Source organism: Prionailurus bengalensis, chromosome E1, assembly GCF_016509475.1.
Source record: "Prionailurus bengalensis isolate Pbe53 chromosome E1, Fcat_Pben_1.1_paternal_pri, whole genome shotgun sequence".
Taxonomy (NCBI): Eukaryota; Metazoa; Chordata; class Mammalia; order Carnivora; family Felidae; genus Prionailurus; species Prionailurus bengalensis.
Genome location: NC_057347.1, coordinates 25,443,034 through 25,461,751, shown reverse-complemented (window position 1 = coordinate 25,461,751; position 18,718 = coordinate 25,443,034). Strand labels below are relative to the sequence as shown.

General features: G+C 34.3%; 1 protein-coding gene across 1 annotated transcript in view; it reads right to left on the bottom strand.

Moving 5' to 3' along the window:
• The window catches only part of BCAS3 (BCAS3 microtubule associated cell migration factor), a 629,762-nt gene that overhangs the window by 416,668 nt on the left and 194,376 nt on the right, over positions 1-18,718 (bottom strand). Inside the window, exons 14-15 of the mRNA XM_043582630.1 lie at positions 17,969-18,139; positions 3,328-3,421 (exon numbers count right to left, since the gene is read on the bottom strand). Of these exons, the coding sequence (XP_043438565.1) occupies positions 3,328-3,421; positions 17,969-18,139 (265 nt within the window). The remainder of the gene's footprint in view (positions 1-3,327; positions 3,422-17,968; positions 18,140-18,718) is intronic.

The window sequence follows — 18,718 nt, the reverse complement described above, 5'->3', positions numbered from 1 at the left end:
AATGTGAAATTGAATTAAGAATACAACAGAAGAACATCAATTTGTATATTTTAAAATGTTACATACACACCAAAGGAATGATCTAGACAAATATAATTGATAACTCAGACTTCATTAAAATTAAATAATTCTGATTTTCAAAAATACTTTCAAGAGAATAAGAAGACAAGCCATAGACTTGGAAAAAATATTTACAAAACACCTAATACAAGACTGCTATCCAAAATATACAAAGAACTCTTAAAAGTCAACAATTTAAAAATGAACAACCCAATCAAAAAATGGAAAAAAGATCTGAACAAGCACCTCATCAAAGAAGATACACAAATGGCAAATAAACTATGGTATGTCCACACAATGGAATGTTATTCAGCACTAAAAAGAAATGAGTAATCAAGGCATGAAAAGACATGGAGGAGCTTTAAATGCTTATTAGTAATTGAAGGAAGTCAATCTGAAATGACTATATACAGTAAGATTCTAACTATGTGACGTTCTGGAAAATGAAACAAACTATGGAAACAGTAAAAAAGATCACTGGTTGCCTGGCAGGGGTTGAGGAAGGTAGGGATGAACTGGTAGAGCAAAGGGGATTTTTAGGGCAGCGAACCTACTCTGTAAAATGGTGGATATATGTCATTACATATTTGCCAAAATTGACAGAATGTACAACACCAAGAGTGAACCCTAATAATGTAAACTGGAACTCAGAGGTTAGGTAGGAAGACAAGTATTTAAATAAATGATTACTTCAAGATAAATTATATCATAGCGTTATACAAATAGTGCTCTAGGAACACAAAAAAGAAGGTATAAATATAAAAATTTTTAATCTTACCAAAAAAACACAAATTTGCGAGTTCAAATAAAATCAAATAAAAAATGTATGTCAAAATTATGAAATCATAGTAAACTGTGGTTTTCTAGAATTAATTGCTAGACAATGATACAGATAACTATAATATTCTTTAAGGTAAGTGGTATGTTCTTGTTACAATGGAAAGCCACAGGATGGAAAAAGTAGAGCTTCCAATGTCTAAAGCATTCTGACTATGAAGATATGAAATATACATTAATACAAAGGAGATCTGACATAACAGATGGACCATCAAAATGAGTCATACTGGTTACTCCAAGTAGAGTGCTGTAAGTGACATAACTTCCAGATTGTTTCTTCAAATTTAACTTAATTCCCATAACATTCAAAGCATTTCCATAAATCTTTGTCTTTATTAATTAAATCAATCCTACTGATCAACAACCGCTACAAAAATCTTCCTCTCTATCAAAAAATGACTAATTAAGACATTAGAAGGAAGATTATTCAAAATGCTCTATATTATCCTCTTACCATCATTCTTTATTTGAAAAGATGAAAAGGGAAAAAAAGATGGGTCTTTCCATCAATTTTAACTGATAGGATAATTTCTGCAGAATAAGATAAAAATGACAATCTCTTTCAGATCCATCAACCAAAGGGATAAGATCTAAAACGACTGTAAGTTTATGAAGACTATTTCAGCTCCCAAAGCAAAAGAGCAATTTTATCTTTTACTTAAAAACAAAGTATTTTAAAAATGACTACACTGGAATGGAATTACACCACTGTAAGTACTAAACCAACTCCTAACAATGAAAATTGGTAAGTAAAGGGAAAGAATTAAGTATTTATCCTGCCTTTCACATACAAGAGAACTGTGGTGCATTCCTGGTTGATGAGAGAAAACTTTTTTTTATAGAACAGTAGTTAATCTTGCAGAAAACATGGTATTATTAGAAAAACCACCATTCTCCAGGCTTCAACATAATACAACTATTAAGTAAAAAGTTGTTTCAGAAATGAAGCCAAGTGGCTTCAGCCAGTTGAGTGTCTGACCCTTGATTTCAGCTCAGGTCATGATCCCAGGGTCATGGGATCGAGCCCCTCGTTGGGCTCTATGCTGAGCATGGAGTCTGCTTGAGATTCTCTCTCTCTCTCTCTCTCTCTCTCTCTCTCTCTCTCTCTGCCTCTCTCCCCCACTCATGTTCTCTTGCCCTCTCTAAAATAAAAAAGAAATAGATAAAAAGAAATGAAGCCAAAATAATGCTCTGCAGATTACTTGCTGATCTCCATAAGAAAAACCTATCTCCAATATGTAGATATTTTGAGGGTCTACTAACATAGCCATGTGATCAACACAGTATCATATTATATATTTTGCAGGATACATTTTTGAGATAATTGGAAACTTTAAATTATGGCTTGGATATTAGATAACATAATGTGTTAACTTTCAAAACTACAATATAATATCTGGCTATATGGGAAAAGGTCATTATTCTTAGGAAATCATGATTAATTTGTAGTGGGTAAGTTGTCATTACATGCATAACTTACATTCAAATGATTCAACAAAATACATATACTTATGTACATCTATTATACATACATGGGTATACAAGTACATATGTGTAAGTATACACATACCTATACATATATACATTTATTTATTATGCACAGAAATGTGAACACCTATTTAATCAAGGTAGTGATACATGGGTCATTACTATACTATCTTTTAAATCTATTTTTATGTCTGAAACTTTCTATAACAAAAAGTTTGAAGAAAAAAATGAAAGTAGTAGGACGTTCCACATTACTATAACATCTCTCCTAATCAAATGCTTTAAGAATAAATAGAAAAACAAAACCACTACCAAAACACAGGGAAAAATACAAGCAAATACTTTATAATACGCTTGTATGTGAAAGTGAAAAAGAAATTTTAAATTACAAGGAAAGTGCCACTTACATACATTAATATGTAGTCTGGAATACTGCAGTTCCTGGCTTAATTATAATACAGAAATTAATGCAACTCAATAGCACAGTTTACCTACTGCTGATATTCAATTACCTCTTTACTGAGAGCAAAACTAATGCTTGGTGGGTTTCTAAATTTTTATTTTTTTAAATGTTTATTTATTTTTGAGAGACAGAGTGTGAGCAGGGGAGGGAAAGAGAGAGAGGGAGACACAGAACTCAAAGAGGGCTCCAGGCTCTGAGCTGTCAGCACAGAGCCTGATGCAGGTCTCAAACTCATGAACTGCAAGATCATGACCTGGGCCAAATTTGGATGTTTAACTGACTGAGCCACCTAGCCCCCCACCCGCCTAAATTTTTATTTTAAATTCACTCACTCAAGAACCACTTACTGAAGTCTACTTACTTTTCTGATACACATTGACACATTATGAAAAGTCAGATTCCATATTTCATATTTTCCATTTCCAAAAAAAAAAACTTGTTGAAATCCCATGACATAAATGGAAAGAAAAAGGACATACCACTTGTATTAAATGCCATACAGCACACTGGTTTCTCATGAGCAGGAAAGTGGGCCACGATACCATCACTGTCAGAATCCTCGCTCACAAGCACCTTCACAGAAAGAAAGAAGGAAAATGGAAATTAAACTTTACTCACCAATTACTGAGCCTGAAGATATACACAGCTACACTACAATATCCCTGACCAAAAGTATGCATGATTGCTTCCACTATACTGGAAGATTATTGTCACTGTAAGGTGAGAATGCCACTTTAGGAATGAGGAAAAGATACAATATACTCCAGAAGATCAATCACATAAACTCTAAAAACAGTTGATGGGCTTTACTGTAGATGACAGAGACAAATATTTCTTGAAGTAGAGGTTCAGAAAAAAACAAAAAGCATAAAATCAGCTTTGCAGAGCTTCATCCAAAGACAGGAACATACAATTCTTATTATGTTATGACCTACTGGAAGATGTTTGCTTACAACTAGATCATTACTAGATCATGATATTCAGACATAAATAATTTAATCTGAAGTAAATCAGGAGCTAATCCTAAACGGGCAATGTTAATTTTTCTTTTAGTATGAAAAACTTTACAAAGGCATACTTTACATACCATAAAAGTCACCTATTTCATGTTTACAATTCAATGATTTTATATAGTACTGTAACCATTACAGCAATCCATTATATAGAAATGTCTGCTTTGTCATCCTTTACTATCCTAATGCTTTAATTTTATTGCCTATTGCTGACTCAAACCTACAATTCAGTAAAGCTACTGATATATCAAAATTTTTGTGCATAGATCTTTATTACCATCTTAACAATTTTTAAGTGTTCGGTTCATTAAGTATACTCACATTGCTGTGTAACAAATTTCCAGGACTTTTCCATCTTGCAACACTGAAACTCTACCCACTAAACTCTGATTCTTCTTCTTCCCTCCCCCCAGCCATTGATAACCACTTTTCCACTTTCGGTTTTTATGATTTTGACTACTTTAGAGAGTCAAAATAACTAGAAGAATATAGTTTTTACACTTTTGTGATGGCTTTACTTCCTTTACCAAAATGTCCTCAAGGTTTGTCAATGTTGTAATATGTCACAATATTTCCTTCTATTTCAAGGCTGCATAATATTATAGTATGTATATACCAGATTTTTCTTTATCCATTCACCTAGTGATAGATATATGGATTGCTTCCATATCCTCGCTACTGTGAATATGCTGCAATGAACGAGGGTGTGTAAATAGTGCTTCCAGATCCTGCTCTGAATTCTTTTGCATACAAACCAGGAAATCAGATTGCTGATCATATGATAGTTTCATTTTTAACTTTTTGAGGATCAATTTTTTTTTATCTTTTCAAAGAACCAATTTTGGATTTTCCCCAATATTTCATTATTTACTATTTTGTTGACTTATGTTCATATATTTGGTATTTACTTCATTTGTTGTTTGGCTATAATTTGCTCTTGTTTTTCAGATTAGAAAATGGGAAAAGTGAAGATTATTAGTTTCAGACTGTTTTTCCTTCCTACTATAAGCATTTAAAGCTATAAATTTCCCTCTCTGTAAAAGAATAGCTGCACTTCATAAATTCTGATATGTTCACTTTTTATTTTTATTCCATTCCAAATATTTTCTAATATCCTTGGGATTCCTTCTTCCACCCATGAGCTATTGATAGGTGTGTTTTATTTCCAAATATTTGGATATTTCCATAATTTCATTGTTATTTTTTTAAGTTTATTTATTTATTTTAAATATGAAATTTATTGTCAAATTGGTTTCTATACAATACGCAGTGCTCATCCCAACAGGTGCCCTCTTCAATACCCATCACCCACCCTCCCGTCCCTCCCACCCCCCATCAACCTTCAGTGTGTTCTCAGGTTTTAAGAGTCTCTTATGCTTTGGCTCTCTTCCACTTTAACCTCTTTTTTTTTTTTTCCTTCCCCTCCCCCATGGGTTTCTGTTAAGTTTCTCAGGATCCACATAAGAGTGAAAACATATGGTATCTGTCTTTCTCTGTATGGCTTATTTCACTTAGCATCACACTCTCCAGTTCCATCCATGTTGCTACAAAGGGGCCTATTTCGTTCTTTCTCATTGCCATGTAGTACTCCATTGTGTATATAAACCACAATTTCTTTATCCATGGGTAGATCTATTTTTAATTCTTTGAGGAACCTCCACACTGTTTTCCAGAGCAGCTGCACCAGTTTGCATTCCCACCAACAGTGCAAGAAGGTTCCCGTTTCTCCACATCCTCGCCAGCATCTATAGTCTCCTGATTTGTTCATTTTAGCCACTCTGACTGGCATGAGGTGATATCTGAGTGTGGTTTTGACTTGTATTTCCCTGATGAGGAGCAACGTTGAGCACGTTTTCATGTGCCTTGTGGCCATCTGGATGTCTTCCTTAGAGAAGTGTCTATTCATGTTTTCTGCCCATTTATCCACTGGATTATTTGGTTTTTTGGGTGTGGAGTTTGGTGAGCTCTTTATAGATTTTGGATACTAGCCCTTTGTCCGATATCTGTACATTGATTTTGTATCCTGCGACTTTGCTTAATTCATGTATAAGTTCTAGCAGACTTTTTGGTGGAGTCTGTTGGGTTTTCCATGTATAGTATGACGTCATCTGCAAAAAGTGAAAGCTTGACTTCATCTTTGCCTATTTTCATGCCTTTGATTTCCTTTTGTTGTCTGATTGCTGATGCTAGCACTTCCAATACTGTGTTAAACAACAGCGGTGAGAGTGGACATCCCTGTCGTGTTCCTGATCTCAGGGGGAAAGCTCTCAGTTCTTCCCCATTGAGGATGATATTAGCTGTGGGCTTTTCATAAATGGCTTTTATGATGTTTAAGTATGCTCCTTCTATCCCGACTTTATCGAGGGTTTTTATTAAGAAAGTATGTAATCACCACTAACCCAGCCCTACAGGAGATCCTAAGGGGGATTCTGTGAGAGAAATGTTGCAAGGACCACAAAGTACCAGACATCACTACCAGCATGAAATCTACAGACATCACAGTGGCTCTAAACGCATATCTTTCCATAATGACACCAAATGTAAATGGACTAAATGCGCCAACCAAAAGACATAGGGTATCAGAATGGATAAAAAAAACAAGACCCATCTATTTGCTGTCTACAAGAGACTCATTTTAGATCTGAGGACATCTTCAGATTGAAAGTGAGGGGATGGAGAACTATCTACCATGTTACTGAAGTCAAAAGAAAGCTGGAGTAGTCACACTTATATCAGACAAACTAGACTCTGAATTAAAGGCTATAACAAGAGATGAAGAAGGGAATTATATAATAACTACAGGGTCTATCCATCAGGAAGAGCTAACAATTATAAACGCCTATGTGCCGAATACAGGAGCCCCCAAATATATAAAAAAATTAATCACAAACATAAGTACCCTTATTGATAAGAATGTGGTAATTGCGGGGGACTTTAATACTCTACTTACAACAATGGGTAGATCAGATCATCTAGACACAGGATCAATAAAGAAACAAGGGCCCTGAATGATACATTGGATCAGATGAACTTGACAGATATATTCAGAACTCTGCATCCCAAAGCAACAGAATATACTTTCTTCTTGAGTGCACATGGAACATTCTCCAAGATAGATCACATACTGGGTCACAAAATAGCCCTTCATAAGTATAAAAGAATTGAGATCATACCATGCACACTTTCAGACCACAATGCTATGAAACTTGAAATCAACCACAGGAAAAAGTCTGGAAAACCTCCAAAAGCATGGAGGTTAAAGAACACCCTACTAAAGAATGAATGGGTCAACCAGACAATTAGAGAAGAAATTTTAAAACATATGGAAACAAAGGAAGATGAACATACAACAATCCAAACGCTTTGGGATGCAGCGAAGGCAGTCCTGAGAGGAAAATACATTGCAATCCAGGCCCATCTCAAGAAACAAGAAAAATCCCAAATACAGAATCTAACGGCACACCTAAAGGAAATAGAAGCAGAACAGCAAAGACACCCCAAACCCAGCAGAAGAAGAGAAATAATAAAGATCAGAGCAGAAATAAGTAATATAGAATGTAAAAAAACTATAGAGCAGATCAATGAAACCAAGAGTTGGTTTTTTGAAAAAATAAACAAAATTGATAAACCTCTAGCCAGGCTTCTCAAAAAGAAAAGGGAGATGACCCAAATAGATAAAATCATGAAAGAAAATGGAATTGTCCCTCAGAGATACAAGCAATTATCAGAGAATATTATGAAAAATTATATGTCAACAAACTGGACAACCTAGAAGAAATGGACAAATTCCTAAGCACCCACACACTTCCAAACCTCAAACAGGAAGAAAGAGAAAACTTGAACAGACCCATAACCAGAAAAGAAATTGAATCAGTTATCAAAAATCTCTGAACAAATAAGAGTCCAGGACCAGATGGCTTCCCTGGGGCATTCTACCAGCCATTTAAAGCAGAGATAATACCTATCCTTCTCAAGCTGTTCCAAAAAATAGAAAGGGAAGGAAAACTTCCAGACTCATTCTATGAAGCCACATTACTTTGATTCCTAAACCAGACAGAGACCCAGCAAAAAAAGAGAACTACAGGCCAATATCCCTGATGAATATGGATGTAAAAATTCTCAATAAGATACTAGCAAATCGAATTCAGCAGCATATAAAAAGAATTATTCACCATGATCAAGTGGGGTTCATTCCTGGGATGCAGGGCTGGTTCAACCTTCGCAAATCAATCAATGTGATACATCACATTAGTAAAACAAAAGAGGATTCTGTCAATCGATGCAGAAAAAGCATTTGACAAAATTAAGTCTATTTATTTTTGAGGGGGAGAGAGCACAGAAGGTAAGCGCAGGAGGGGCAGAGAGAGAGGGAGAGAGAGAGAGTCCCCATTAGCCAGCACAGAGTCCGATGTGTGGGGCTTGATCTCACCTACCATGAGATTATGACCTGAGCTGAAATCAAGAGCTGGACGCTCAACTGATGGAGCCACTGGGGCGTCCCATTCTGTTATTGATTTCCATAGTTCTCAGGAAACATACTTCTCATAATTTTAATACTTTTAAAGCTATTTATATATTTTTTTGCCCAACCATAAGGTCTATCTTGGAAAACATTCCAGATGTTCTTGAAAAGAATCCAAATTCTAGTCAGTTAAGTGTCTAACTTTTGATTTTGGCTGGGGTCGCCCGGTTCATGGGTTCGAGCCCCATGTCAGGGCTCTGACAGCACAGAGCCTGCTTGGTCAGTTAAGTCTCTCTCTCTCTCTCTCTCTCTCTCTCTCTCTTTCTCGCTCTCGCTCTCGCTCTTTTGCTTTCTTGCTCTCTCAAAATAAATAAATAAACTTTTAAAAATATTTAAAGAAAAAGAATGCAAATTCTATGGGTTTGGAGGGTAGTGTTACACCGTGCTGGTTGTTAGTGTTCTAAATCCTCACAAATTTTGTCTAGTTTTTCCTATCAATTATTGAGAGCACAGTATTTAAATCTCATGCTGTAAATGTTAGTTAGCTATAATTTCTCCTTTCAATCTGTCAGATTTTGCCTAATGTTTGTTGGGAAATGCTGTAGCTGTTTACACATTAATAGTTGCTTTATCTACCTATTACATCGACCCTCTTATTATTATGAAATATCTTTTTCTCTGGCAATATTTCCTGACAAAGTATTTCTGATATTAATATAGCCATTCCAGTCCTATTATGGTTACTGTTTATGTGGTACGTTTCCTCAATCCTTTTACTTCAGCCAATTATGTCTTTGAATCTGAATGATTCTGGTCTGATAATCAATGTCTTTTAACTTGAGTCCATTTATAGTTAATATAATTATGCACATAATTGGATTTAGGTTTGCCATTTTGCTATTTACTTTGTCTCAGGTGTTGTACCTCTGATCCTCTTCTTTTGTGTTATTTTTAATATTACTATTTTAATTCCTCTGTTAATTTTGGGGGGGTTAATTTTTTAGTGGATGCTGTATAGGTAACAAGGTGCTATACAGATTACAAGATTGTCAGTTAATTGCAAAAATTATAGCTCCTTGCTCCAATATAGCTGCACTTCCTCCCCATTCCTTTGTGCTACTGTTGTCATATATATTATCAGCTGAGAAACGTTATAGTTATTCCCTAAAACAATCGTTTTAAACTACCTTTTAAAGAAATTAAGGGAAGAGAAAGGTAAGTATTTATACACTTCATTTCTTCAAATGTTTTTCTGCCCCTTTCTCACCTCTCTTTCTGAGATCCCAGTCACACATATGTTGGTACACTTGACGTTGTCCCAAAGGTCTCTGAGGCTCTGCTTATACTTCACCAACATTTTTTTCTCCTGTTCTTCAAATTGGCCCCCAACTGAATTGCGATCTCAGGCCAGTGGAGCTACACATTTTCCCTTACTCATCACCCACCAAGTGAAAATACTGTTGGGCTTGGGTTTTAACATACTACTCCAAATCAAGTAAATCCCCTGTCTAGAAGGGAAAAGGCTTGTTTACATGGCCCACTCTGCACTGGTTAAACTAATCACACTCACCAAGCTCCAGGCAGATGTGAATGCGAGCAGCCTCATGCAAAAAGGCCATTTTCTCCTACAACTATTATCCAAGCTCTAAAGTCTTTACACACTTATCATTTCATTCTTAGTTTTGGTCAATTTCTGGAGTCCCCAGATAGTTATTTTTAAAAATTCTTTCTAGTAATGTATTCATTTTCTGGAGACAGGATCTACTTATGTACCTCTTAGCATAACTGATAGTCATCCCCAAACATCAGTAAATTTATACATTCAAATCACCCATTTTAAATACATAAGTGGATAATGCTTAGTAAATCCATACAATTGTGTAACCATCACCACATTCTCCATTTAGATTTCTTCCACCATCCCCAAAATGTCTTCATATTAACTTTACAGTAGATTTCCAACCCTAAGCCCCAGGCAACCCCTATGTATATTTTATCTCTTTTGCCTTTTCTAAAAATTTTGAAAATGTTTCATATAAATAGAATCATGCAATTTGCCTTCTACTTTCTTTCACTTATATAATTTTTATAGTTCAGCCATGTTGTTTCAGGTATCATTCATTTCTTTATATTGCTAAACTGTTATCCACTGTATGAAAATACCACAACATGTGGGTTCACCCACCAGTTCTTGGCAATTTGGATTATTTCTAGTCAATTGTTACAATGCATAGGCAGCTATGAATATCTATGTGCACGTATTTTTGTGAATATGTTTTTATTTCTCTTGGGGAGATACCTAGAAGTGAATCTGGTCAGTCATATGGTAAACATATGGTGAACTTTTAAAGAAACTAACAAATTGTTTTCCAAAATAGCTACATCATTTTATATTTCCATCAGTAAAGCGTGAGGTTTCCAATTTTTCTACAACCTTTCCAACACTTTGTATTGTACATCTTTTTTAATTATGGGCAATCTACTAGAAGCAGAAATCAGAATGATGGTCACCAGGGACCGTGGGGACAGGGGCTTGGGGAGTTACTGTTTACTATTTAATGAATCCAGATGATGAAAAAGTTCTAGAAATAGATAACAGTGATGGTTATTGTGATAACCATGGATATTGTGATGTGCCATTGTGATGGCACAACATTGTAAATACACTTATGCACTGAATTGTAAACTTATAAAATGGTTACATGTCAATGTTTATGTTATGCATATTTTATCACAATGGGGGTGGGGGGAACATGCATTATAAGTTATTCTCTTTTTAGTTGTTCGATTGACTTTCAAAGTACTAAGTGAGAAGAACAAGAAAACGAAGTCTTATAGTAATAGTATCTGGGAAAGTGTGTTAAACTACACTTGTTAAATATTTACTAAAGGTTTGTTTTGGGATATATGGTATATTCACACAATTGTAGAACCATCACCACAACCAAATTTAGAACATTTTCATCACCAAAGGAAAACCCATAATTATTAACAGTCACCCCACATTTCTCCATTCCTTCCAAACTCCCAGCCCTGGGAAACTATAATCTATTTTCTCTTTCTATTGCTTTGCTTATTCTAGACATTTCATATAAATGGAATCATACAACATACACTCTTTTGAGACTGGCTTCTTTCACAAAGTATAATATTTTCAAGACTCACCCACATTATAACATGAAACAGTGCTTCATTTCTTTTTATTGCTGAAGAATATTACATTGTAAGTGCATATCACATTTTATTTATCCATCTACTAATCAGTTGAGGTACACTAGAGTTGCTCCTAGTTTTTGGCTCTTGCAAATAATGCTGCTATGAACATACAATTATGTGAATATATATTTTCATTTCTTTTGAGTATTCCTAGAAGATAAATTGCTAAGTCATTTGGTAACTCTTTTCCAAAGCATTTGCACAATTTTACATTCCCACCAGCAGTGTATGAGGGCTCTCATTTGTGTTTATTGGCCATTGGTAAATCTTTTTCAGAAAAATGTTTATTCATATCTTTGTTCAATTTAAAATTAGATTATCTATCTCTTTATTTAGTTGTAGTTCTTTCTATATTCTGGATAGCAGTCCTTTATAAAAAATATAACTTCCAAATATTTTCTCCCCTTTAGTGGGTTGTGTTTAAACTTTTCAGATACAGTGATATGCAGTATAAAATTTTAACATTTTTATGAAACTCAATTTACTTCCCCACAAATATTTCTCATAAATATGTTGATCATAACATGAGATGTTATCATTTTTGCTTCAACCAAATTTAACTTACGAAAATCGATATATTATATACGCTTCTATTTTTACCTCTTCCACTGTTCTCTATTTCTGAAGTTACAAGCCTTCTTCTGTTATAATTTCTTTAGAAAACTTCCTTTAGACATTCTTTAAGAGTAGATCTGCAGGGTGCATGGGTGGCTTAGCCGGTTAAGCATCTAACTCTTGGTTTCAGCTCAGGTCATGATCTCACAGTTCCCAAGATTAAGCCCCACGTCAGGCTCTACACTGGAAGTGCAAAGCTTGCTTGGGATTCTCTCTCTCCCCCTCTCTCTGCCCCTGACCTGCTCCTGTACATGTGCTCTCTCTCTCTCGCTCTCTCTCTCTCAAACAAATAAAAATTTAAAAAAAATAGGAGTGCCTGAGGGGCTCAGACAGTTAAGCATCCAACTTCGGCTCACATCATGATCTCATGGTTCACGAGTTCAAGCCCCATGTCAGGTTCTGTGCTGACAGCTCAGAGCCTGAAGCCTGTTTCAGATTCTGAGTCTCCTCTCTGCCCCTCCCTACTTATGTGCTCTCTCGCTCACTCGTTCTTTCTCTCTCTCCCACCCTCTCCCTCTCAAAAATAAATAAGCATTAAAAAATAGATAAATAAATAAATCTGCTAGTGATTAATTTAGCTTTCCTTTTATAAGAATGTCTTAAATAGATCTGCTAGTGATTAATTTAGCTTTCCTTTTATAAGAATGTCTTTATATTCCCTTCATTCCTGAAAGGGAATATTAAACCAGGTTTAACAGTTCATTTATTTCACTATTTTAAAGATGTTCTAACACTGCTTTCATCATCCATGGATTCTGATGAGAAAACTGCCACCTATCATACATTACTGGAAGGAATGTAAACCAGTTCAGCCCCTCTGCAAAAAAAGTTGGGCAGTTTCTGACAAAACTAAATATGCACTTATAAAATTTATCAATCATACTCTTTGGCATTTAATATAGAGACATGAAAACTCTACAGAAATCACACAAAAACCTTTACCTAGATGTTCATAGCAGCTTTATTAATAACAGCAAAATGCTAGAAACAACTCAAATGTCTTCCAGTGAGTGAATGGTTGCACAAATAGACACAGCTATTCACAGGAATACAACAGAGAGATAATAAAGACTTAATTACACACAACAAACTAAATGAACTTCAAGGATATCATATTTAGTCCAAAAGTTAACTTTAAAATGTAATATACTATATGATTTCTCTTATATCCACTCTGTAAGTCACAAAATTACAGAGATAGAGAACATATAATAGTTTTCAGGAGAAAAGGAAGGGGTAGGTTGAAGGATGAGTCTGAATACAAAAAAATGTATGTGTTGAATAGTCTTATATCTTAATGGTGTTGTTGATTATGTGAATCTATACGGGGAATAAAAGTTATAGAACTATATACACCCAGGAACACACAAATAAATTCAGGTAAAACAAATAGTGAGAGCTGAGTAAAGTCTGTGCCATATTTTTTTACAGATTTTATTTTTAAGTAATCTCCACACCCAACACGGGGCTTGAACTAACAGTTCTGAGCTCAAGAACTGCATGCCCCACTGACTGAGCCAGCCAGGCATCCTAGGTCTATAGCATATGAACAGTATTGATATTTGTCAACTTGATATTGGTTTTAATATTTTCTTACAGCTATGTAAGATGTCGCTATTCAAGGGAAGTTGCAGGAATCTGGGTAAAGATCACATGAATACATTTCTGCAACTTAATGTGACTCTACAATTATTTCAAAATTAGAAGTTAAAACGTAGAATACACTGCTTTTGAATTTCCCTCATTCTCACAGGCGACAAATGGTATCTCAGTGTAGTTTAAATTTGTCTTTCTCTTATAACAAGTGAAGTCATGGATATAGATTATACAGCATTTATATACAGATCTTCCTCAACTTACAAAGAGGTTACATCACAATAAATCCATCGTGAGTTGAACACATCTTAAGTCAAAAATGCATTTAATACACCTAACCTACCAAACATCATCCTTAGCTTACCTTACCTTAAACATGCCCAGAACACTCACATTAGCCTACAGTTGGACAAAATCATCTAACACAAAGCCTATTTTATAGTAAAATGCTGGATATCTCATGTAACTTATTGAATACTATGCTGAAAGCGAGAAACACAATGGCTATCTGAGTGCAGAACAGGTGTAAGTGTATCAGTTGTTTACCCTCACGATCACGAGGCTGACTCAGAGCTGCAGTTGGTTGTTGCTACCCAGAATCACAAGAGAGTATTATATCACATATCACTGGGCTAGGGAAAGTTCAAAATTCAAAATTCCAAGTATGGTTTCTACTGAATTCCTATCACTTTCATATCATCATAAAGTTGAAAAATCATTAACTCAAGACATTTTAAGTCAGGGACAATCTGTATGTTTTATTTTTGTCTGTGAAATATTTGTGTTTTGTCTACTTTTCTATTTTAACTCAATCTTAGAAGATTCCCTTTCCTTTCATACACTATAATCTTATATCTCCGTCTCCAATACAATTAGTACTGAGTACTCTATTTGATGGTACCAATACAGAAGCCGTCTAGTAAAAAGGCACATTAATCTTGGTGCACAGTAAAGCCTGATACCATTACATAAGACTTTTTGAAGCTTCTCTTTATGAGTTTCACAAACATAACAACCAGATACTTTTGGAAGGATTTTCTCCATTGCCTTATCACTTCGCCTAAAACATCAAATTAATAATATAAAATACATCCCAATACAATTATCCTAAGATATGTACCCATTTAACTAAACAGGCTGAACTTCTTAAGTATACATTAATAATAACTTGACTATATTAAAATTAATCAAAGTACTTTAACTGATACAAGGTGGATAAGCTTTTGCCGTGTGAACAAAAAGATAGATAAAACACTTCAGGAACCAGTAAATTATTATGAATAACACTTGTACCAGACAAAGAAATAGCTCAAGTTTAGGTCATCATTCTGGAGCATTTTCCTTTGATTAGGGACTTTGCCACACTGCTAACTTCAATTATATAAATGTGTAAAGGCAAATTATATCACTTAGCTTATCTTAGCCACAAAATGCTTTTAAATAAAACAAGTAACACAGATTAAAAAATGGACACAAAGTCAATCAAATCCACTCTTCCTTAATGCAGTTACCACGCAATGATCCCGTCAACATAAAATCAAATTAATCAATTTAGCATTAGAAAGATGGTGAATCAAATTTTATACATTGCCACTGTAAACATGAAAATGTCTTTATTAAAGGCTCAATGGATTTAAACAGAAAAAGTGGACATAATGTCAGCTTTAGATGGAAAAGGAAAAACATTACAGCTAAGGTCAAACATCAGTCGGAAAGGGCTAGAGGTGATAAATCTAGGACAATAACCCATGAAGCCTTTTTAATACAATCCAGCATAACCTAAAAGCAGCTCTGTACTCCAACTGAACTATGTATCAGAGACAAAAATGTCTTCTTAACAAAAAACAGATTCACAGTAATAAAAAAAAAAAAAGGAGGATAGTATTATAGTCAGGAAATCTTGTTGCTTTAAAAAATAGTTATAATTCTTTCAAAATGCACATAGTAACTTACCATTTACTGAGTATCAATTTATTTCCTCCCTTATAAAAACAATTTTTAAATCAAATAAAAATTCAGAATGTTATAAGTGGGAATGAAAAGAGATTATGAGCTCAACAAATAATAGAAAAGATAATATTTTTCAGGTTGAGTAACACTTTTTAACTTCTTTTAACTTTTAAAGTTAACATTTCTATAATTCTTATTTCCTAATAAACAACTTTACTTGTTTCAAGTGTTAATAATTCATTTACCAAAGAAAAGTGAACTTTTGCAACTCCACAATCTACAGTTCATTTCCATATTTCAAATCTGAGAATTGCACTTTAAAGTTATAAAAAGTTAATAAAGAATGGGGGGCATATTTGGAAACATAAGGCCACTATTTAATATGTCATTAATTAGAATTATATAATTATGTAAAATTTTTCTTTTTACATGTTTCTACACTTAAATATAATAAAATAAATTGAGTTATACCTCTATTTCATCAAAAATCATGAGATAACATTTTCTACTTTTAAATGACCACAATCCATCTGTCAACAAACGTTAGATGTTTAACAGACTTATGCTCACCAAACTAGACAATGTTCAGGAGGATTGTTACTACTCAGTAAATGTGTGTGGCCTTGGAGGTAAATTGATTAAGAATCAAAGGACAAAAGAAAATATTTTTTACTTTAACACTCATAGAACACTAGGGTTTAAATATTTAATTCCAATTAAGAAAGAAAATTAACATCTGTCTGTATCTATCAACTTGAGCTAATTAACACAACTTAAAAAAATTCATTACAAGTCAACTGAAAAGTTTGCTAGCACTTCATTAAAAAGAATTTTAAACAAGAATACAGGCCTGCACTCTAAGATGTTTGGTGAACCATAAAGTTAACACGGGGGAGGTGGAGATTGATTATTATTCAGATTTCAAATAAAATACAATAGCTAAATTCAGTAATCTAGAACTTCAAAGATTTTTTTGTCTTTTAATTGCAGTAGAGTCTACGTTTTTTAGAAATGAGAATTGATCTTACTGTAGGAACTAGTACATGAGTATTGAGTCAAAGCTAATCTTTTATCAGGTATCGAATCACCATTTAAACTGAAAACATATTTCCTTAAAAAAAAAATGCAGTATTTAGGTTTAATACTTTAAAGACTCACATAGCTTCCAGATATTATATTCTGAAAAAAGAATTAAATATATATTCTATATAAAATTAAAATAATTTCTATTTCATAAATGTTGATCTACTCCTATCCTATTCTAGTAATCAATTTTAGATTGGATTTTTTTTTGTAGCAATGATCACAAACTATTAGAATTTTAAAATTACCTTCCTTTCAAAATGTATTTTTTAATGTTTATTTTATTTATTTTGAGAAAGTGAGAACACGAGCAGGGGAGGGGCAGAGACAGAGGGAAAGAGAGAGAATCCCAGGTAGGCTCCACGCCACCAGCCCAGAGCCTGACGTGGGGCTTGTACACCCGAACCATGAGATCATTACCTTAGCCTAAATCAAGAGTCAGACACTTAACCAACTGAGACACCCAGTCACCCCCAGAGATGTATTTTAAATTCAAGACTATGATACAAAAGAAAAAGATTTTTATGAATACATGGGGGAAGAAAACAAAACCCAACTGGTTTCTTACCAGCCAGATTTACACTATGTAATTTATTTTTCCATGTTTATAATAATTAGATTTTTATAATCTAAATGTTTCTGCATTATCTGAAGATAAAGGATTACAATGTATGTATGAAGATAAGCATTACCATGTATGTATCTTAACATATACTTTGAGACTTTATGTATTTCTCATATTTATAAATGTCTATAATAAAACTTGATATTATTTACAGTAGTGTCACTTGTAACTATCATAATTAATCAATAATTTATTTAATTCCCTCCAAAATATGGAAGGTCCTATTGATTGCTTCTATCAGCAAGCCTCTGCCTTAAAGATCAATTATTAATCTTCCAATTTAGGTTCTATCAAGTGTCATCTTTATTATTTTTTTAAAGCTGATTTGTTTATTTAGAGAGAGACAAGACAGGGCAAGTGGGGGAAGGACACAGACAGAGGGAAACAGAACCTCAAGTAGGCTCTGCACTGTTAGCACAGAGCCCAAAGCAGGGTTCAAACTCACAAAACCATGAGATCATGACCTTAGCCAAAACCAAGAGTTGGACACTTAACTGACTAAGCCACCCAGACACCCCTACAGGTATTATTTTTACATTACTTGCATTGGAAGTTCTTACCTGGCCCTCTCCAACGGTTTCAGTGTCAATTACTGTGATAATGCCTGGAACCAGAGGACTCCGCCTTGAATTACTATGGAGGGCAACGTCATCTTCTGTCACACCTGAAGGCAGCGTGCCTGTCAGCTGAGTCACTACTTTCCCGACCATTGTCAGACCAGTTTTCAATGTCTATGCAATGAAATATAAAATATATGACTTCACATCAGTATTTGAATTCTAAACAGAAATATGCATTTGGCTCATTCTCCTACCTTTTCAATTCCCTATTGTCTTACAAACCTATATGTAGCAGTGAACTGTCACAGAAATTCAGTCTGACTTTTCATACGATCTTAAATTTTAGTTAGAAAATCAGTATTAGTTTGAGTAAATGGTATCAGTAGAATCCCCAAAATCAGCATAGTGAGAATAAAGCCACAAGTAAATGATTAAAGAACTTTGTTTCACATAAGGGAACAATTATACATATATATGTGTATATACATATACATATATGTATGTATACTTACATATAGATATATAGTATATATTTACATATATATTTTTAATGTTTATTTATTTTTGAGAGAGAGAGAAAGAGGGTTTGGGGGAGCGTCAGAGAGAAAGACAGAGACACAGAATCCAAAATAGGCTCCAGGCTCCGAGCTGTAAGCACAGAGCTCGATGTGGGGCTTGAACTCACAAACCATGAGATTGTGACCTGAGCTGAAGTCAAACGCTTAACCAACTGAGCCACTCAGGCACCCC